The sequence below is a fragment of the Diorhabda sublineata genome, chromosome 5, assembly GCF_026230105.1.
Source record: "Diorhabda sublineata isolate icDioSubl1.1 chromosome 5, icDioSubl1.1, whole genome shotgun sequence".
In the NCBI taxonomy this organism is placed as follows: Eukaryota; Metazoa; Arthropoda; class Insecta; order Coleoptera; family Chrysomelidae; genus Diorhabda; species Diorhabda sublineata.
Genome location: NC_079478.1, coordinates 7,989,040 through 8,012,203, shown reverse-complemented (window position 1 = coordinate 8,012,203; position 23,164 = coordinate 7,989,040). Strand labels below are relative to the sequence as shown.

The 23,164-nt window shown below is 30.3% G+C and overlaps 2 protein-coding genes across 4 annotated transcripts; one reads left to right on the top strand and one right to left on the bottom strand.

Moving 5' to 3' along the window:
• The first annotated feature begins 226 nt into the window (after nucleotides 1–226).
• LOC130444480 (GRB10-interacting GYF protein 2) lies at nucleotides 227–14,741 on the top strand. 3 transcript variants are annotated; one of them, XM_056779608.1, is made up of 19 exons: nucleotides 227–324; nucleotides 747–857; nucleotides 1,257–1,389; nucleotides 1,459–1,756; nucleotides 2,160–2,377; nucleotides 3,746–3,907; nucleotides 4,340–4,551; nucleotides 5,708–5,879; nucleotides 7,427–7,786; nucleotides 8,151–8,231; nucleotides 8,284–8,505; nucleotides 9,624–9,821; nucleotides 10,717–11,240; nucleotides 11,301–11,493; nucleotides 12,076–12,213; nucleotides 12,269–12,398; nucleotides 12,495–12,752; nucleotides 13,306–13,535; nucleotides 14,286–14,741. In XM_056779608.1, exons 1-19 carry the CDS (start codon nucleotides 248–250, stop codon nucleotides 14,409–14,411), a joined length of 3,843 nt encoding a protein of 1,280 aa, XP_056635586.1. In that variant the 5' UTR covers nucleotides 227–247; the 3' UTR covers nucleotides 14,412–14,741. The 3 variants fall into 3 exon arrangements, with proteins under 3 accessions (XP_056635586.1, XP_056635587.1, XP_056635588.1); XM_056779609.1 differs by having other exon boundaries at nucleotides 244–324; nucleotides 8,154–8,231; XM_056779610.1 differs by having other exon boundaries at nucleotides 244–324; nucleotides 13,306–13,540; nucleotides 14,286–14,660.
• Nucleotides 14,742–15,398: 657 nt separating this feature from the next.
• LOC130444481 (apoptosis inhibitor 5) lies at nucleotides 15,399–22,339 on the bottom strand. Its single transcript, XM_056779611.1, has 8 exons — nucleotides 22,067–22,339; nucleotides 21,850–22,011; nucleotides 20,218–20,541; nucleotides 19,555–19,758; nucleotides 18,475–18,669; nucleotides 17,617–17,973; nucleotides 17,308–17,470; nucleotides 15,399–16,012 (listed from the first exon to the last, which is right to left on the bottom strand). The coding sequence occupies exons 1-8, from the start codon at nucleotides 22,136–22,138 to the stop codon at nucleotides 15,930–15,932; spliced, it is 1,560 nt and encodes a 519-aa protein (XP_056635589.1). The 5' UTR covers nucleotides 22,139–22,339; the 3' UTR covers nucleotides 15,399–15,929.
• Nucleotides 22,340–23,164: the final 825 nt, after the last annotated feature.

Below are 23,164 nucleotides of genomic sequence, written 5' to 3'. Positions count from 1 at the left end.
TTCACAATTCTATTGGTAATTTATTCTCAATTAGATAATAATTAAATAGTGCATTAAAAACTGTCAAAATAAACTTGTTATGTTTACATTGCGAGATAGTTTGAAATATTGTACACGTTGTACAATAAATAAAAATTTATTTTGTTGGTTATAAACATTTTTTGTATTAATTTCGAACATAACTTTTGATTTAGTGGAATTTGGAGTTTAAATTTTTTTGACGTTTGAGATCCTAGAATAAAAGCACATGCGCGATAACCTACAATTTTTCTGCAGCCATTTATGTTGTTCGCATTTTACCAAGTGTAAAACAAAAATATTCAGGTAAATGCAAAAATATAAGGAAAACTACGAAAAAATTTAGTGATTACAAAAATGCAATAATTATATTTGACAGTTTTACAGACATATTTTCATGCAAATGTAGTTTACTCGTGAAAATCAATGTGCCACCTAGTCTATGCCTGGGGCCTTGCTCTTCATGCTTTGTGAAGAACTTTTTATCAATGATTTATGGAAAAAATTGAAAATTATTATCGTTTTTTTCTGTTGGTGACTTCCGGTAATAGATTGTACCACTATTATTTTGTGTCTAAAAATAGTTACCTCCATTTTTGTGTACTTACATTTTACTCATGTGTCCACATATGTCTATATTCCTACTGCAGCGCTCTGGAATTTAATTTATATAATATAGCCCGTTCGCACGATAGAGTGAGTTGAACTGAGGTTGTTTATGTTTTTAGGATGACTGACTCAATGAATTTTGGTCCAGATTGGATACGTAATTTGTCCTCTGAGGGTACAACTGGAGGAGGATCAAGTGGAGGAACAAGATATCAACTGGCTGATTATAGGTATGTATTTGAAAATTTATATATGTAGTATCTTCTACAATAAAATACTTGAGTTTGCACCAAATTTCACATCAAGAATTAAATGTTATACTAATAGTAATGTTGTCAGTCACATTGACTTGTATAACATTTAAAATTTAAGTATGATGTAGGTCAGTTACAAAATATTTGCCTTATATGTTCTGTATTAATAGATAGTGTTAAATTAAATCTTCGCAATTACACATGCTTTATAATTTTGACTGTTCAGGGTATGCTTTTAATTGAAAATATATTTTATATAAAACTTTGTGATGAATTACTAATAAATTAGAAATTTCAATATGGAGCATAAGAGAACAAATGCATTATTTAGCAAGTATACAAAAAGTCCTATTTCTAAATAAAATTTTTTTACAGGTATGGACGTGAAGAGATGTTAGCCTTATTTGATAAAAATGTAAAGCCACCTGTCTCTCTATCAAATTTTAAATGTCTCTATTCTGATATTTGCCTCCAGCCATTAGCTTTGTTGCCAACAACTGATGAAGAGGTAAGTAGCATAAACTTACCATACTTCTAGTTCCAAATGCCCTGTTATCATGAAAATTTATTTCATTAGAGAGGTTGGCAGCCTAGACCAAATGCAGTGCCCCCTGGTCCACTTCGTGGAAGAGGTGGGTCATTGGAAAGGGGTGGTCGAATAAGCAGGGGAAGAGGTTACCAATATGGTAGACTAACAGGAGGGTACGATTCTGGGTGGGGCAATGGAGAACAGACAGAGTGGAGTCCTAGAAAGGAGTACATAAATCAAAGAACAACTTCAGACAATTGGAGAAGGGCTAGAAATGATGAAGATGACGGATGGAGAAGTACTAACACAAGTGGACCAGGGCGAAGTAGTGGACATGAAAAATGGGGTACGATTTTATTTAACCATATATGAGTTTTAATATCAGCATAATTATGTATATCCTCATTTTTATGTAACCAAATAGGTAATATGTGATATTGATGGTGCTATTTGACTTTTTACTTTTGTTTTTGTGTTACTATCAGTTCCCATATCTAGAAATTTTTTACTATTTTAGTAATGGTGTGAATTTGTGTTACCATAATTTTGACACAAATCTTTTGTGATTTAACATCTAAATATCGAAAATTTTCATGCTAGAATCTTTTCTAATCTATAATTTGTGTTCTTATATAAAACTATATGATTCTCCACCTATTTTTAGCTTGTTACGTTGATTTGAGAAATTGCTTGATCATTAAGATAGATTTTTTTGTATAGTCATTTAGTATTTTTTAAATGATACTCAGGGCGCTCTACAAGCTGGAGGGGCGAAGGGGATTCTGAGGAAAGAACAGGACCCCCAGAGAGAGGTGGCCGAACTAGTTGGAATGATAATCGTGCCCCACTCGCCCGGAAATCTTGGGAAAGTGAGGATCATCTGCCAGAATGGGCTACAGAAAACCCAACTGAAGGAGGGGGTACATTTGATGAAAAGGGAGCTTTTCATGGATCTGATGATGAGCAGGTACATTTTTCATTTGTACACATATCAAGATTCACATTCTTTGACTCAGTGAAAATTCCCTTTTGAGGTGATAGTGAAACATTTCTGTCAGTTCTAACCTTAATAATGAAAATACATTAATTTCTAATAATTCAGAACTTCCATTACATATTAAGTAAATATTGGTTTTTATCAAGGGATAATGAGGCCAAATTTACTTTTATTCTTGTACTATATGGGCTATATTAAATTTACTAATCAAAGTTATCTACATTGAGAGAAGTTTATGGGTACATTATGGAGTTTGAAATATCAAATTGACTAAAGATGTTAGATTAATTGTTTGGACATACTTAACTTTTTCTATAAAAAAATTTATTTATGTGAGTCTATTTTTTCACTAGCAGCTGGATATCCTTATGAATACAAATTTGCAAAAAATTGTAAACTGTTGGCTCAAATAATAACAATAGAATTATAAAGTTATTACAAAAACATTAATGGTAAAAGATCTCATCAGTGATGTGAGTTCATTAAACTAAGTTTTCATGTATTTTTTTGTAGATATTCTCAAGGAATTATTAAATTACACGCACTAATTCGTTAATGGATTTGTGAGTAGATAAACAAATGCATCAAGCACATTAAGAATTATGTTTTTTTTTTCTTGTCTAGTATTAATCAAATGTATTGGGTAAAGTTTGTACCCATTCTACTTTTATAAGAACTACTCAAAGATCACTAACACATTAAGAGTAAGCAGTATCTTGTCACATATTCTCCTCCACAGTAAAAAAAATTCTATTATATTTTCTAAAAACTACTTAAGGGGAAAATGATTAACCTATTCCAGAATTCCTTTATTTGTTATCTTAAATACCAATTAATGATCTACTTTTCATGATACCAATTTTGAATTGTATTATTGGCTTTACCCAAGAAATGGGCAAATCTTAAAGTATTAACGTTTATAATTGGAAACAAATATAAAGTTGAAGAGATTTTCTGGAATTTGCTTCTAAATATTTGAATTTAATCTGACTGTTCTCTAAAATAATGATGCTCAAATATTTACCTTAATTTCTTTGAAATTAGACGTGGTGAAGGAAATTAGTTATAGTAATATAAATTTTGTAGCTTTTTAACACTTCCTAAGACCTGACTCTTGACTAAAGATCTGAAATAAGTATGATTGAATTTCTATCTTACGTTTTGAAGAGAAATTGGTTATTTATTTATATCTGATCCATTGAAATTAGTCAGGAAAATAAAAACATATTCGTCATATTTCCATATATAAAGCAATTTTAAAGTTAATTATCTGTGTTATATAAAAGATAATATGTATATGTATAGGATGTATCCTTTTATTATTTTGGTATGTTTCAGCCTGAAGGTAAACCTCATAGAAAGGAAATGGGTCTCCAGAAATCAACATCACAACAACATATTTCAACAAAAAGTCAGCCACCTCCAATAACTTCATCCAAGTCCACTTTATCCCTTGTGAAAGATGAAGAAACCATACATAAAAAGGAAGTTTTAGAAGAGGTAGCAATCATTTTTAATAATTTTATATATCAAAATATCTAAACTAGAGATTATTCTGACATAATGTTATCACTCATTTATCATTCGTATGTGGTTGAACTTAATAATAGATCTCAGATTTAAGCTAAGAGCTATTGACTTAATCAAATTTTGAAATATTCTGGCACTTTCTACATTGGGGTAATTTAACATACTTATTTCTTAGGCTAGATCTGTGACACAATGGTTTTATATGTTTAAAATGCATGCATTTAGTAGTTTAAGGAAGACTACAATTACTATTTTTGCAATCATCTTAATCATTATCAACTTCATAATTATTGTTGATAACTATTTGAAGTTATTATAAGTGTTTATTGCTTAAATCAAAACTTATCTCTTGGGTACTGCCTTTGGTGTTTTTGACAGATTTACAGAGACGTCTTCTTTCAGAATCAGTTCAAAGAAATAGAAGATGTATCCCAAAATGGAAATAAAAAAGATCATGTAGAAGAAAAGAAAAAGTCAGATCCTAGTGTACCAGAAAAAATAGATAAAACCATAAATGTTCAAGAAAGAGCTAAGTCAGAAGGTCCCCCAAAATTGACAAAAAATAGTGATAATCCACCAGTGATTCCTAACGGATCTGTTAATGAAGCTCCTAGGTATGTTTTTATTCTTAATGAAACCTTTTTAACATTAAAAGAAAACTTTTGATTATTTAAAGCTTTTGTGGAATATGAAACCACATTAAAAATTAATATTATAAAATATATGACAAAATTGGAATTTAAATTTTATTTTATAACATGCATAACATCTGAAAAATGGTCTATTGGATTGAGATCATTGTTGTTAGATGACCATACTATTGTATGGATTTCGATTTCTTGTAGATAATTTTGGATTATTCTTGTGATATGTAGTCGACCATTGTCATGTAGGAAGAGGATTTTGTTCCTGCAAAGGAAGCAAAAGGTACAATTTGTTTTAATATTTCAACAATGTAGATGCAAGCATAAAGACGACCTCATTCAGTGACCACCATGTCTGTGAGGGTCTCCATATTAAAGTCACTTCATACACATACCTTAGTTGCAGTATTGTGCAAACTTTTTGTTAGCAATACTATATATTGATCTACAGTGAACATTGCATTGGACCATTGGTGTTCTCCTTTGTGCAGGAGTTAAAGGAGATCAATTTGCCTGGACCTCCCATCAAACTTTAAGCAGTTTTCTTATCATATAATTGCTTAATTCTTGTTGATAGTGTCACACAAAATCTTGATGAATTGAAATAGATGCATCAAAGCTTTGTCTTAGTACTTCAAGTTACAAAATTGATGCTGATTTGCATTATTTATAAGCCCTCATCCACTTTTGTGATTTTTTTCCACCTTGTGGAACTTTTTGAAGCAATAGAAATTGATAGTACTACATGGGATCTCCATGTACACTCTTTGGTAGTAAATTATGATTTTGGTGATTGTTAGGGTTCATTTTAAAATTTTACTGGACAAACCATAATTTATATTTTTCTAAATTTACATGTTTTGCAAAGCAGCATATGTTAAAAAGAGGATTCAAAGTTTTTTTGATAAAAATTTTAGCCAAATAATAAATTATCCATTAATTCTGCCAGCGAATAATTTTAAAAGATATTTGTATAATAAATGACAAAAATCCCACAAAACTTTCCATAATTGTTTGTGTTTTACCCATTAATGAAAGGAACTTAATGTAATTTTATTTTTAAATTTTGTATAAACAGATTATATTTTATATAATTTTTTAAAATATATTTCTATATTTGTTAAAGGCCCGATGATTCAGATTTTGAAAGGCTACAAGAGGATTTAGTTCTTAAACTGGTAGTGGACGAGGAAGTACCTAAGCAAATACCCAATAATTTTGAAGTTAGTGGTGTACAACCACCTCCAAACTTAGCTGCACCTACAGTAGTAGATAAATGGTTTTACCAAGATCCACAGGTAGTAATTCAAATATAACGTAAATACAGAAATTGAGTGACAATTGGCATAGATTTTTCTAGTAATGCAGAGGAGACTCGATTATATATTTTATTTCTTGACTAGGGTATACCCACAGTGTTAGGTAAAAAGATTCATTTTGTTTATTTGTTGGGAAAAAGGAATTCTTTTATTTATCAAATTGTTTATTTCAATGTAATGCATAGAGAATATTTTGAACTTTATTGTAAGTGGGGGAATACCTTTTTTTGGTATTAAACTCTGGACCAAGCAACACAGTATTGGCCACTGCAGTCACCAGCAAAACTTAGAGATTGACTTTGATCCTTATGGATAATCATAGTAAAATACGGATGCACTGGAAACTCCATTCACTCGAAATTGAAGACCAAATCGGTTAAAATTACTGGAATCAGCACATCTTCATCTTTCACATTACAGTAGCAAGATGCCATGCATTTGTAAGAGAAGGTTCCACTGTAACAGCTATCACTTGTAGTTGTTTAACTCCTCACCGACATGTATACCATAGTTATATATGTAATATAGAATTTAGTAATGGATTAAACTATGTTTTACATATCATGTACTTATAGTATTTTTTTGATAATTTTGAAGTATTTTGGTAATTTGAAAAAATATAATTTCTTATTGAACATTGATTTTTAGTGAAAGCAATTTCACTTGGTTTTTGTTATTTTTAATAACTTTCCCAAATGTATTATACATAAGTACATGGAAAAACTGCCTCTTTTCATTCATTTACCTGGATTTCCTATTATCCAAGCGCACTAAATCGGGTCTCTACTATAACTTTTTTTTATTTAGTAATTAAGTTATAATAAGAAAATCATTTCACATGGCTGTTTCTTTAAACATATTGGTTTTTTAGTACTATCTGTACATATCATTTGCTTGCTATTACCTCCAGTTTTTATTTATCTTTTGCATCATTCTTATTCCTTTTTTTCATATGTGCCTATTATTATCTCTCTTGTGGTGTTTAGATAAAATAATTCATATCTATGTAATATGAGACATTTTTCTGTTTTCCATTCCTCCTTTATTAAGTAATTAGGAACCTATTTCCTTTCTTAATGTTTTGGCTGATATTGTCAAAACTTTTATATAAATTTCTCTCATCCTTTATTCCAGTGTTCGTCTTTCTGTATAATTCATGTATGTACTTTTGATCATTATTATATAATCCTTCTTTAGCAAATATTACTTCCAGGTATTTGTATTTTCATCTGTAGTTATTACATTGTTAATTTTTGTGATATAAATGTTTGATCTATTTATATCTCCCCTAGTCTTTGTTATTTTATAGTTCCTCTTTTTGTTCTATTATTTCGTCTTCATCTATATGTTCTGTAACAACTTTTTCTGGTTATTCCATTCTCTACATTTAATGTCTTTCCTTGTACTCTTTTTAGTGCTACATAGGATGAAAATTTTCCCTCCTCAACTTGAAAAACACATTTTTTTCATAATCATTCACAATGAAAATAATTTCTTACATTTACAAGAGCAAATATATTTTCCAGGGACAAATGCAAGGTCCTTTTTCGAACATAGAAATGGCTGAATGGTACAAAGCTGGATATTTTAGTAATCAATTAAAAGTGCGAAGACAGTGTGATGAGCGGTTCTTTTTATTAGGTGAATTAATAACTTTGTGTGGTGGAGTGAATCCTTTCCTAGTGAACAGTCGTTTCCCGGTATTGAAAAACGATATCACAAAAGTACAACCTGAGCCAGACATTATGCAATTGCAATATTTATCTCAGATGGCAGCATTCAAACAGGCTCAAGCCAGACTTCTTACTGAACCATGGACTGCTATTTCAATCCAGCAACAACAAGAACTAGCGGCTCAAAGACTGATTTTGCAGCAACAACAACAGGTACTACAAAAATTATAATGTTGATTGAAAAGAAACTTAAATCAATAATCCAATCATAGTTTGTACCATGAAAGTCACTAACATTTAGACAAATATTATCTTAGGAGTAAATGTTTAGAAATTTTTATCTATTTTTGACATTTATTGAATGGAAATAGGTGAGTAATGGAAGTATTTTAAAAATATTAATAATATAGGGAAATAATTTTATTTTCAATTCAATTGATAAAGCAGATTTGGGATGGTCGGGCTATCTCCTTATTTTGTCATTAGTTGCAATTATTCTGTTGGTACAAATTTTACAAATGACTTGATTCAATTTATTAACAATATGATGATTTCTTTTATTATTATTTTATTTTAGCAGGTTTCTCAAGATCTCCAATATTTGCAACAACCTCCAGCGACCAATCCTTTAATGCACATGATAAATCAAATGCAGCAAGTGAGTTTCGGAAATACCGACATTCTTCCATGAATAACTGACACTGTTTCAGGCAAATAAACTACCAGGGCAAGGATTGGTCGATAAACAATCCCAAAACATACCTGGTACATTAGATCCTCATTTGCAGTTGCATATGACCAACCTCCTTTCCATGCAAAATAGACTACCTACGACGGCTCTTCCGAATAATTTACCTGCAGGCTTAGGAAATTCTATACCTGGAAATATACCTCAGCCAGAAGGATTACCCACAAGTATATCCAGTTTACAGGTAACATCCAAAATTATCGGATACATTTGCTCGCATGAAAGAATCAATAACTGGTATAATTGATAAGAGCTTTTAATTTTGTATAAAAAGGAAATGCTCTCCTATATATAAATTTTGAAACTGAAGAATTTATAAATATCAGACTAACGAAACTCTAAACATTTTACCTAGTTTCATGGAAATTCTTATCATAACTAGTAATTTTTATAAATTCAATATTTATTTTAAATCACTTTTACTTAATATTTGAACTTAATTAGGTAGACAATTAAGTAGACGCATATTATAACAAGGGGCTAAGTAAGAAGAAAGACTGAGATAAATCATCCAAACTTCCTAAAGAAATAATATTAAGGGTACATTACACTAAGCACTCATATCAATCACATTCACGACCCCGTCCATTCCTGTTCTACTTAGTCCAGAGCGTTGTAATTGTAAACTCATGTGGAATGGCTTATGAACCTCTTGATAAAGGGTCGTCGTAAACGTTAGTCATGACGTTCTAGCCGCGACCACAACGATAGTAGTCGCTATGTGGAACGCCCAAAAGAGTATTTCAGGTGCTGCGAACGCTTACAGGTAATGCCCTGTAAATGGTGAACAGATGATTCAAAAATCACCATAGGAGTTGGTGCTGCAGTTATCAAATAAAATGTAACATTAGACTACCAGTATTACTTGGAAAAACCTAAATATTCAATGCTCACAAAATGTTAAGGTAGAACTCCTCAGCCACACAAAATAACCAACAGAATACATAAGTTATTTGGTTATAAAGGCTTAATATTAAATATATGTATATGGAATTAACAGAAACAACTTGGTCTAAATCATTAGGCAATATTCGAACAAAAATTCCTCTGTATAGTTCAACTTTTAACAAACCTAGAATTATGAATTGCATAAAAATAATTTTATTAATCATCAAAAGATTCCTATTCGTAAATTCCAGTAGATGTGACGCTACATAGTATTCAATGACACAGACAAGTAGATTTTTTTCAAGTTCACAATTCCTTTATTGTATGTACTGGACTAACTAACTAACTTTATAAATTTCGAATGTGTTTTTATATCGTCATTTGTGTATGATGTGAATTCTTCTTTGTGTATAGACGCCTTCTCTAAATACGGGTGGAATACCTATACCGGGAATGCAAAGCAATATACCAGTCAGTATTGGAGGAAATATTAATATGCCACGACCGACATCTAGGGGTTCCGTTGAACAAATTTCCTCAAATCCAAGTAACGACCCTATTACATGCCTACTTAAACAGTTACAACAACAGAAACAACCAACACCGCCTCAAGTAAGTTTAGATTTTTTGATTTTAAAAATAGCACAATAACGCAATATCTTGATTAATAAGATATTGTAGATTTATAGATTTTTTGGGGAGTTGTTTTGTCTTTTCAGCCACTCTACACCTATACGTTTTCCCAATCCAGCTCCTGCGCCAGTTTCGAACCAACTATATACCAGAGAGACATACAGAAGCTGTTCTATATTCTACCTTATTGCCAGTATTCTTTGCATTGTTAAACTTTAGTTTTCAAGTGGCCCAATTCTCTGTTTACCAAGGCACTTCTATATGGATTTCCTTTGATTTTACTGGGCAGCTGTTTTCATATGCCATTTTGATGATGATAAATAGGACAAGTGATTGGAGGCTTCTAGTTCCTCTACCGTCTCTGTATTAGTTAGAGGTACCTGATGTAAGACTCTCAGTTGGTGAGTTGGTATTGTCTCCCAGTTTAATCTTATACTTAGATGATCAGACATAGAGGGTTTATCTGTCACATGTCACTTTGTTACTGTGTATGATTTGAAAAGTTATGTCAAAATCTCTTTTTTTCACTGCATTAGTGAACGTTGTCTGTTATTGTTAAGAATATCAAAGTTTTTGGAGTTTAAATATTGAAATTTGCATTGTTATAAAATCTGCCCCATCAGATCTGGTGACGTGCGTTGGCGTCAGCAAGAGTAGCAAGCTTGATAGGGAATTACTATAATATTCTGAAAAAAAAAGAACAGATGTGAGCTGTACTTTTCACAGGTTACTGGCCGCTTTCAACTGATGAAATTTTAGCACTATGACATTTAATGTAATTATGAAGTGAATTTTTTTAACCATGTTTATTTTTGCACTACACACGAAATTTGGAATTTTATATACTTTCCATTAAGTGAATACTACTTTTTAGATTGACTCCTTGTGGCAACAAAATTCTTTTGCTTCTAATAATAGTACACCTCAGTGGCAATCTCAAACCGAAGCTCCACCTATATCTATGTGGGAATTACAAAATAACTCTGTACCTACCGCTCCTTCGCCTCCTTTAACCCAATCGGAGAAACTTCAACAAGCATTACAACCAAAACCTTCTAAAGCCGACAAAGAAAAAGAACAAAAACAAAAAGAGGAGGTACCAGCTAAAGAACTTAAGAAAAAGAAAGAGTTAGAGGAAAAGCAAGCAAAAAAAGAAGCGGAAGAAAAGAGAAAACAAGAACAGAAGAGATTAGAGGCAGAGAAAAAGGCTTCAGAGGAAAAAAGAAAAAAGGAGGACGAACGGATTAAAAGGGAGTTGGAGAAAGCTAAAAAAGAGGCGGAGGAAAAACGGATGCGGGAATTAGAGGAGAAAAGAAAACTTAAAGAACAAAGAAAAGCTGAAGAAGAAGCAAAGAAGCGAAGTGAGGAACAAAAGAAATTAGAGGAAGAAAGAATAAGGTGTGTGTTTTTTGTATATTTATTTTTAATTTAGTAAACTGCCATGCTTTTTAACTTTAGACAAGAATTGAAAGATAGAGAGCTGAGGAGACTGGAAGAAGAAAAGCGATTACAACAAGAGCAATTGAGATTGGCTAAAGCGGCACCTTGGACTCAAGCAAACGCCAATATGGGATTAAGTCTTGCTGAAATTCAAAAAGCTGAAAGGGAGAAAAAAGCAATTGATGCAGCTTTGCATATTCAAAGGATACAGGTATACAATTAGTCAATATATTCAGTTTTATATATTTATACATTGCAATTCCAATGCTTTAATTTGTATTTATGTAAAAGTGAAAATAAATCTAGTGTTTATTTCTTCTACCTAAAATGGGCTTCAGACGGTTCTACATTCTTTGAATTACCAAACAAGGGTCAGGTTCTGCAATTAGTTTATTGCATGGTGGAAAAACCGCAAACTAAATTATTTTTGGCAAGCAGTTTTGTAGGTGCCTATAGAATGACGTTTACTATATATTGTAAATGTTCTGTTGGATGGTGACATCTTCAAGGCCTACATAAGTATATGAGTTTGTAACGTAATGAAAAAGCAACTAAGAAAATAAGTATACATATTTCACTGTGAATATATCTTCATCAAAGGGTGTTGTGTGAATAAATTATCTAATGAAAAATAATTCTCATCATAATATAGAGTTGGAAATAATAATAAATTTTATATATATATTGAAATTATTATCATTTCGTTATCATCTTATTTGATGTTTGTATTATCGTTTACAGTAAATCAATGTTTTAACCAATTTATTGTAGTAATATATTATTTATTCAATAGGAAAAAGAACAACAGCAACAATTACAACAGGAAAAAAATCAACCTTCTCAATTCAACTGGGCTAACAAACCTGTAGAACCAAGAAAGGTAAAGTCGCTTGCTGAAATTCAAGCGGAAGAACAGGAAAAATTAGCAAAGGTAAATAGTTTATTATTTTTATCAATGCTGCATTTCATTAATATCAATTTAATAGCAAGCTGCAGAAACTAGATTACAAAAAGAAAAGGAGCCATTACCAGTGGTCAATAATACGAGCAGTAGTATTTGGAGCAATCAAAATTTAACGTGGGCATCTGCATCTACTAATTGGTCAGCCAGTTCGGGTAATAGATTAAAATATTCTCTTTAAATTGAAATGTTTAATCAGCAACTTATAATATTGTTGAAAAAACAAATTTTGCTGCTATTCTATTTTGTAGGTGGTTTTTGGGATGATTCTTCCAGTAAACAGCAGCAACAGCAACAAGGTGTGCATAAACCGTCCACTGTATCTAAAAATAATTCTACAAATAATATTAGTGCAGCCCCAAAGCCACAACAACAGAAACCGGCAAAGAATGTGAAAACTAAAAAAGATGAATCAAATAAAACTAATCACAATAATAACGGACCGTCAACGGACGATTTTATGAATTGGTGCTACAAAACCTTATCAAATATTTCAACTAATGTAGATAGTAAGTATATCTCGAAATATACAGGTTGTGAAAATGAACTGAAACGTTTAAGTAGCTCCATAAGTTAATTGAGATTTTTAATGAATACAACAAAAGTAGAGAATGTAGTTTTCAAATATTTTATTTTATTGTAAAGAAATATTACTTTATTATCTTAAACATATAGAATTGAATCATATTTGTTTTCGTATTATTTTAATTGAATAGTTTGTTTTTTGTTATCTAACTTGGTATGACAACCTGCATTTTTTAGCGTTGCAAAATATTCTTGAGTACTTTCATGGTAGTCCAAAATTGAGTCTTATTTAGAACAAATTCTCCGATACTATTTGTAGGATTTAATGGTTATGTAAATTTTGATTGTCCTCACTACCAATATAATAAAATATTATTTATATTTTATCGTTAGTTATGAACCTGATCAAAAATTATTGAGAATAAAATACATGTTTCTTGTATTTTATCACATAAAAAATACTACCATTTAAATTATTTAAATTTACTTTTGTTGTATCTAGCAATTCAACATGATAACATCTACTTTTTCTTTTAGTTCCTACTTTCGTTACTTTCTTACGAGACATTGAATCGGCGTTTGATGTTAAAGAATACTGTAAGGAATATTTAGGCGACAACAATGCAACTCATCAGTTTGCTGTGAATTTTTTGGAGAAGCGACGTTCGTTTAAGCCCAGAAATAATGCTCACAAAGACGATATGTGTTCTCCAGCTCCTGCTATTACCCCATCCTTGCAACATAGTACTGAATTCCAAGAGGTCAAGGTAAGGTAATTATTCCAAAGTATTTTTTAGATATCCCAACAGTTTTCAATTTGGTTTTGTCAACAGTTTATTGACAGTGTAACAAAATTGTACCTCTTCATATGTTCTGAAAAAATGTCTGCGATAAGTTAAGGTTAAGAACTTTTTCTGGCAAAAGAATGTGTAAATTGTTTTATTTGCGACGATTTTTGAATATGGTATAAGCAGAACATTTCAGACTATTTCATTTTGAATAAGATTGCTTTTTAACACGCTTTTATTAGCTTCGCCTCTATTTGGGTTTGTGAGTTTGTTTGTAACTCTCCTTTGGACTAAGAGCAAGTGGCTTATTTAATAAATATTTCGTTCAACAGAGGATTCGAACATCCGATCTCTGTATTACAAATTAGCATTTTGACAACCTCACCAACTAGACCGTTATGGCTCGTTACAAGCTTCAACGAGATGTAGGTATATAAGCCGCGAAGCCATTATATGAGGATGATAAATGGGTGTAAATACAGTCAAACGAGCATTAACAAAAATGTGCTTATGACGTTGCGGCGGCAAGACATAAAAAATACTTTATACGGGATGTATCAAAAAGGCACATGGGACATAGGAAAAATAATTATGCCAAATACCATCCAATTATTGGTCAATTTCCAGTGAAAAAGAGTAATCGTAGCTACAAGAAGTAGCTTCTGGAGACTTTTACAAGTGTTTGTCCGCATGTCATTAGCCCCGTTCGTAATGTCATTTATTTTTTAGGGCAAAAACAAGAAAATCAAAAAATCCAAAATGTTGAAGGTGGACGCCCGAATTCTAGGTTTTAACGTTACTTCTGCCCCTGACCGAATTAACGTGGGTGATAGAGATTATGGTGATAATTCTTAAACATAGTTATATGAAAAAACAGATTGTTATTAATTGTACCTAATTATATTATACATATATAATTTTTAAGACAATTTTTTAGTTTATTTCACTTTTTTTTTTATTTCACCTATTTGACTGTTAAAAAGATTAATTTTACATAAAAACTTTTTTCAGAATTTCTTAGTTCCCCTTAACGCAGGCACACATTTATTGAATTGTTTATTATAATTATGGTTATTTAAATGGATTAAACGTTAATTGTTGTTTCAATCTATAGTTCAATTTTTTATAATGAAAATTTGCATGTTTTTACTTTGACAAATTAAAGTAATAAAAACTTCCATATATTTTTACATCAGAGTTTATTATATATAACCAATTTGAGAATTGAAATGTAAGAATTTCAATAAAAACCTATTGCTCACGGTAAGATCCCTTTTAGAGGATAGAAGGACAAAGTGCTAAGTATAGGTAAAATATAAATTTATACGTAGAAAGGTTCGATTTTTACATTAAAACGTTGGTGAGGTCAAATAACCTCCAGATATTGTCTAGGAACAGCCAGAGTTCGAGTTAACTAACCTTCAAAGTGGATCTGATTTTAGGACCAATTTAATTTTTTCCAATGAATATTTTCGCAGTTTCTTTAAACATAGTCGGCACTGTTTAGAGCACTTCCGAATAATCAATAACTGTGTACTAGTATAGGCAACGCCATGTTACAAAGCAAAGGGAAATAACCTAACTAATTAAAGACCCCTAGTCTTATAATAATCAAACTTTTTGTGAACTTTCAAATTTTGATATGCGGCTTTACATTCCTATTTAAGTGAAAATATTAAAAATTCCACACCAACAAATAAAACTTCGAATAGATATATGATCGTGTATTTATTTATAAGTTCGCATTTATGTTACGATTTGTTTCTAAATCTCTGCTATCAAGAATATTAGATAAAAAAATGTGTTATTGATATTAATCTAAAAAAATAAACGTAAGATAGATACTGTAAAATACGATGTATTTTGTCAAAACAAAATTGTACATATTAAACCTAGAAAAAAGGAAAATCATTAGATGATTAGTAATATTTCCTCCCACTGTATTCTATGTTTATAATGAAAATGACAAAAAAAATAATAATCAAAGTTCACGCGAGTTTGCAAACAAATCCATCCACAACAAAAATGCTCTTCTCAGTTTTAAGGGTAATTTCTTCAAGAGACACGATGTGAACAATTTGAACTTCAATCATTATTTGTTGTTCTTTAATTAAGTATTTAAATTCAAAAAAATGCTCATTAAATAATCTGCAACTTCATTCCAATTAGATTTCTAAAATTAATACTTAGGAATGAAATGTCTAGTTAACTAGACATAATTTTCAGAAAAAAATATTAAACAAAAATGGTTATTAGTAAGAGGAAGTATTACTATGAAACCATCCCTTTACACTAGGTACTACCAAGAATTCTCAATCATTTCTGTAGCCAAGTGGGCAATTGTGAAATGCTGCTCTTTTGAAACACCTAATATTAGTTTCTCCAACCTCTTGGTGAACCTCTCATGCCTCTCATCCCTCTTCCTGCTCTGCCTCTACCTCTTCCTCCAGAGCGATCTAAAAAAAATGTAAACTTAAAGAAGAGTAAGAAATATGAGGTCTTCAAATGAATATAACAAGAACATAATATTTCATTGGTGCATTGGTGAAGAAATCACGTATCGAAAATAATGAAACAATAAAAAATGTGATAGCAATAGCGTAAATTTCAATAAAGAAGGTACGGATGACCCCAAAATACAATCGAGAATAATCAAGGAAAACAGATAATAGAAGGACGAAAAAGATGAAATTCTATGGAGATTGAGATATAGGCAAACAAAGCACGTCAACGTCTGAATTAGAGACGTGGCGACTAAAAAACAAATAAAGGAAAATATAAGCTACAGAAATTGACGTAATGAGAAGGGCATCTAAGACATCAAGGTTGGAAAGAGTTACTAATGAGATAATTAAGGAACAAATCGGTGTAAAAGAGACAGTCAAATATATATAGAAAGGAAACAACTGGTATGGAACTGGCATATTCACAGAATGACAGAAGCAAGATTACCAAGAAAAGTAACGAAATGGATACCACCAGAAAACCGAAATAGAGGAAGATCAAAATAAATATCAATGGACGGAATAAAATCAACAATAATCAAGCGATGACTAAGAGAGGAAGACACAACAAAATAATAAATGGACATCGGACTCATAACCCATTCTGCTCCCCTCAATTCCAAATATTTTCGAATCTGGGCGAAAAAAATATAATATTTAATGCAGCATTAACGTCTCTTTATTATTCGTGACAAAAAGTATGACTTTAGTGCCTTGATATATAAATCACTATTTTACGTAATAGACATGCAGCAAAACTTTGTCACGTAAGTATTAATAATATGGATTTATATGTTTCTTGCATAGGTAGATAAATTAATTTTATACATGAGACATAGCTAATTAATGGTTGGTGTATAGTTCCGAAATGGCCGTGAAGCATTTTTGGATGGTTGATCCATCAGACTCGAACCACAGATTGAAAAAGAGCAGAAGTTCATTACCATTTTAATATTTGAATAAAAAACTCCAAAGAAATGGATACTGACAGATTTAAAGGTAAAAGCAAAATACTTCAATTGCTTTCAGAAGAAAAGTTATCTCATGAAGCTAAATTTAGCTTGTCGACACAAAGCTGATTATATCAAATATTTATGATATGGCAAAAATAACATTTAAAAAAGCTGGTTGAAGTGCTGTTTGTTCCAAACATTCAGGGGGAAACGCAACTTCGATAAAACGCTAGTCATATATCAGACTTATTTAAATTTATTTGAATTACAGACTGTAAAAAAGATTTTATTTACCATAACTTTGGAAATTATTACTGAATTTTCCACTTGGTGGTGTGTACAGTTTAACATTATCTGATCCTTTATTTGATCGAATTTGTTTAGTTGCTGATCCATTACTTGAATCAAAATGAATAGGAACATGTCTTTTCTGAGGCGTTTGAGATTTTTCAGAAGTCTGCAACAAAAAAAGATGAGTAGTATCTAGTGTTTTGAAAAATACTAAATGTATATAGCTTTTGGTATTGGTGAATAAGTTTATATAAAAACACCTAGAGCATAACAAAAATGACAGAAATTGGAACATGAGTCAAAATTACTTACCTTTACTTTGTCTAGCAATTTGAAGGATAACTGTACATTGCATTTATAAATGGGCGTCGTATAAAACAAATCCTTAATCAAAGCATTAATATTATCCAAAACGGTAGGTGCTATCTTAATTTTTTCATCATCTTTATTTGAAATTTTTTCCAAAGATCTCTTACATCCTCCCACACCTCTTGAGAAATAATTTAATCTTGACCTGAAATCTTTGAGTACGGCCGGATCGGCTGTTAGAAAATCAGGTGACTGCCTCGCTAATCTATGGAAAGCATATAATAAACATTCAACAGATGTGAAATCTAAGTTTGGTATCTTATCTATATCTCCATCTTCAGGTGGGAGAGGCATAAATCGCTAAAAAAAAAAGATAAATTGATGGTAATACAAATTATGATGTTAATATTTCTGTCAGTTTTATATAAATAGATATTTTTAAACCAAAATTAATTGACATTATTGACATAATTATGTTGAAGATGACCAGTGTCAAAGAATAGACTGATCCAAGATGTCAAGATAGAAGCATATTGTGTTTTGGATTTTAGAGAGAAATGTAGAATTTTTTGTGACAGAGAGATGTCAAACAGTAAAATAAGTCGATAGATATTAAGCATTAATTAACCAGAGAACAAAAACGGTGAATTCGCTGGATGCATATCAGTAGAAGGCTATGAAATTTGAGACTGCAATATTTTGCTGTCCAAGAGGCTCTATACATTTTAATAACATGATATTGTTCTCTAAAAACGGGACTTAAAAATCGGCCAATTAAAACAATGATAAATGTGTCTCACAACTAGTCTGGGCTCACAGTTATTTATAATAATATATGAAGTAAATTTAGTAAAAACTTACCTTAAGTTTGTCAAATATTTGGACTATACAGGTTGAAGGAGTTTCTAGTTTACCGCAATGTGCAGAGAGCTCTGCTAATTGTTTCAAAATTTGATATTGAAGACATTCTCCATCTTTCAAGGTGCCTATATTATCCCATTTTTCCAATATTTGTTCACAATAGAATTTTACAAAATTTGTTGACTCTACATTAGCCTAAAAAGTTTGTTTTATTTTCAATCTAATACATAATTAAAACACCTATAATTTTTCATAGAAATATTTCTGTAATAAAAAAAATGTATAAAAATAATTTTTGGACTAGAAACAACAATTATGAAGAACCAAAAATCTTGTTTATTATCTCGAAGTGTGGGAGTATAAAATTAGTGGAATAGTTATTGTTTTTTATTTAACATAGACATTAATTTCAATAACGATGATCTTTGATCTCGACAAGTAGATGATTGTCTAGGTGCTGAGCCGATTCATTTAATATGCAAAGGGGATGTGTGGTATAAAACAGATAGTGAAATAAAATTGGTTCTTCGAAGTGTACTGAACCATTTTGACATGTTAATTATGTTTATTCTGTGTTTGAGAGCCGTTTGGAAGGCTCAACGATTAGAAGTGATCACAAATAAAATTTTTATAAAAAGATTTGAACAACTGTTGAGCTAAACAGATAAAATGGAATTTCTAAATGTGTGCTACATTATGATCATAATAAACGATTTGTTATTAATAATTGGATTTATTTATATACTTTTATAAGCTTGTACATTTATATAATTTCAAGTTTGTTCATATCAGTGATAATGGTTGCCGATGATTGTTTTTCCTAAAAGAAGTTTAGAGTGTTTCAAAAGAGAGACGAAATATGAAGATGTGACTAGTTGAATGTATAGAACCGATTCTACACAAAAATAATAGTTTAGCCTGTTGTAACATTTAGTGTCATGAAGTGGACAAAGTTGCAACTCATATATTTTGTCAAGATATAATTTACTAATAATCATTAAGTAGGACAACCTATACATCACTATAATATAGCACATAACTGTTATAAAGGGCTCATAATACAAAAATGAAAAATCTTACATTGAATAGTGGCAATGCATATTGAGTGCACATTATGATCCGTTCACAATGCAGGTTTTCTGTATCATTTAAATCAAAATCTTTATGAATTTCTGCTCTATCTGCTATTGCATTAACTAATTCTTGTTGACCTGCTGTGGTTTTAGTCAATTTTGATTGTGATAAAAAGGACATTATAGTTAAAAACTCTGCAGCAGTTGAGTCCTGAAACAAAGATAATGACAAACATTAGTATGGTGTCAAACAAATTTACTGAATAAAGATGCTGTGGATCTAGGGTTAAAAAGCTTAGTCATTGTAATTACTAGTTTTTTATAAACTTACATCATCAATAGGAACAGTTAGAAGTATTTAATTTTTAGATCTGATTAATGGAAATAATACTTTTATCAGGAATATAAAATAACAATCTATTGAGTTTTTGAGATTTTAATATATTATATAGTTTACAATTATAAATAGGAAGTATGAACAAACAAAACTTTTTGATTAATTGGACATCAATGACAACAAATATATTTTGTCACATTGTTCATGGCAAATATCAATCTTTATTAAAAATATAACCTTAAAAAGAAATTTTTGATGACATAAGTGAGAACATTGATCTCTTTTGCAAGTCACTCTATTTCACATATTGAAAATATCTAGTTAATAGTATACCTGTAAAATTTTTTTCCCTTCTTCTACAAGTAGATCATTGATTTCAGGTGCCATTTTATCATCAACTTTAATGAGCTTTTTATATAAAAAGTGTACACACTTTTCTCTACTATTCTCAACAGAAGTGAAAATATAATTGAAAATAGCTTTCACTGTTTTTGTTGGGCTCTCCTTATACACTTGAATTAGAGAATTACAAGCAATGTTCAAATCTTGATCATCTAGTAAAGTTATTAGCTGGCATAATATATCCGCTACTCTTGATACATGTTCTTTAACATCTTTGCAAAATATTGGCAATACCTTTATAGCATTTATACGAATCTGTAAATGTAAAGTCAATATAAAAATGAAACTTTCACACTACAACATAATATGAATTGAAATGCCACTTTTAATATTTTCCTAACTTTATACTTTTCCAAAAATTTTTTTGAATTGATACATAAAGAACATTCATTGGCAAACAATAATGCTTGAAACCTAGGATTTGAAGCAAAAGACTTTGTGGAGAATATGTCCATCAAAGCCAAGAAGAAAGAGAAATTATTTTGAATGGTGATATACAGGGTTGATCAGTGTGCCCCCTTTGTCCTTTGAGATTTCAATTTGAAAAATTATTATGATACTCATATAAAATACAGAGTCATTTGAAAAAACCGAGAAAGTATAGTATTAATATTTTTATTCACCCCGTATCATGTTCAATGAATATTAAAAAATAAATAATTTTCCAGAATATTTACTACTATTAGAATGCTTTAGCCATAACAGATCTTCAATCTTAAAGTTCTCTTACATCGTACAGGGTATTGAAATTTTTATGGAAAATTGATTATAACTTTTTAAATACCCCTTAGAACACATCATAATCCTATATTATTGAATGGATAAGTCAAGCTGATTCCAAATATGCAATGAAATATAGAGTGTTTCATTCATGAAAATGTAACTTTGATAAGGTATAGCATTTTGGAACACATTATAAGATTGTAAACAATTTTAAAATGTGAAAACTAATGACTTCTATAATCTCTTAAATTTTCAAAGTGTTATCTCAAAGGACAAAAAAGTCACTACACTTTATCACCCAAATCAATGTAGATATTTTTATGCTATATATATTATATAAATAAAATTTGGGTTGCCACTTCTCATAATATTTTTGAAATTTGTAATTCTACAGGATTTTATGAATAAAATTTATAAATGGATATTTAATTTCCAAATGGTAAACTCATGAAAAAGGTGGAGATTTTGTTCATTAAGGTCATTAAGAAAAGTAAACTCAAGACAGAGTAGAACAGTATTTATGTACAAGGAATGTAGGACTTACTAAAACATATAGATAAAAAATGTAAATGAAAGGAAAATATATAAGCAGTAAAAAAACAAGTTTTTTTCAAATATAAATTTGTACTAATATTTCAATAAGATTCATTATCAATTGACAAATGTGTTACTTACTAAAAGATTTTATATTCTAATGCTGACAAAAATCTGATTTAATCCACAAATAAGTTGAATGTAAATCTAGATTTTGTCTTATAATTACTAAAATCTTATTGAAGGATGAGTTCAGAAAATTTAATCTCAATTAATAAAAAGAAAATATACTCAAATTCACATTACCGAGAGATCTGAATCCTCACAAAGATCAAGAACTGCTTCTACAGCTTGCTTTTGATGGTCTGGAAAATGTTTAAAAAATTGGGAAATAATCTGTGCAGCTAACTTTTTCTCTTTCTCTGTTCCTTTTGTTCCTTCAATACATTCGAGATATACATCTGAATACTAAAACATATATGTTGTATATAATTATGCTCAATTCACATGTTAGAATTCTAACCTTAGCAATATTATCCTTGGCGTCTGTTAAAATATCGTATTTTTTGTACAATTCATCAATTTTGTCAGTCATTCTTATAAATTATATTTAGAACTTTTAATCATAAGCTGCAATCAAACTTTAATATGCTCAGAAGTTTATTAAATGTTTAAGCATCAACCACACAATAAACTCTAGTTATCATCAACCATTTTAAAAAATTTTTTTTTGTACAATGCTACCAACATATACCACAGGAACTAAAATTCAATCATTCCACGATTCTTCTTCTTCTTCTTTATTGAACAGGCCTCAGCTGCCAGTGCTTATTAGTGAAAAATAGGTGATTGCATGTTTTCAGATTACAAATATATTGATAAAGAAAAAAGCTATAATCTTTCTTGCACTGTGCAGAGTCTGAAACTATAATATAATGTTGCAGTATTTAAACACTATGTCTTCAAATGAAATGACCTTGAAAAAACTCTGAAGAAATTGAGTATGATACTATTTGAAGTACAATTGTAAAACATGTGAGATATATCTTGATTTTCATCACACGAATACGGATATGAATGTATTATATTTAATTTATGTAAGTATGCTAATGTAGCACAGTGGTCAGAGCGGATTATTGAGATAATGCAAATCAGGGAGTACTTCTTAGAGAATTGTTAACTTGTTTGTAAATGTAAATGTATGTAAATTTTATGGGAAGTACAACTGTAATCTGAATTGGATCCACTGATATAGAACGTCTGTGGCTCTTCCTATAATGACAAGATTATCTGCACTGTCATCTCATTTGATATGACAGAATCCTGGGAACTAACTAATGGATGTATGGAGAGGAAGTTTTTGGATATATCTACATTTGTTAATACTATATTAATTGAATCATTGGGAATATTGAAATATAGAGTACTAAGAAGGAAATAAATTAGGGGAATAAATTCCGTATTCTACATTCCCTTTGGATCAGTCAGAGACATTGAGAAATCCTATTTTAGATTTAAAGAATTGATTAAAACAAAGCATCTTTTTAATGTTCAGTTCTATGAAATCCAAATAATCAAAAAAGTCTACTACGTTTAGTTGTACTGCAAAAATCTACAAGAA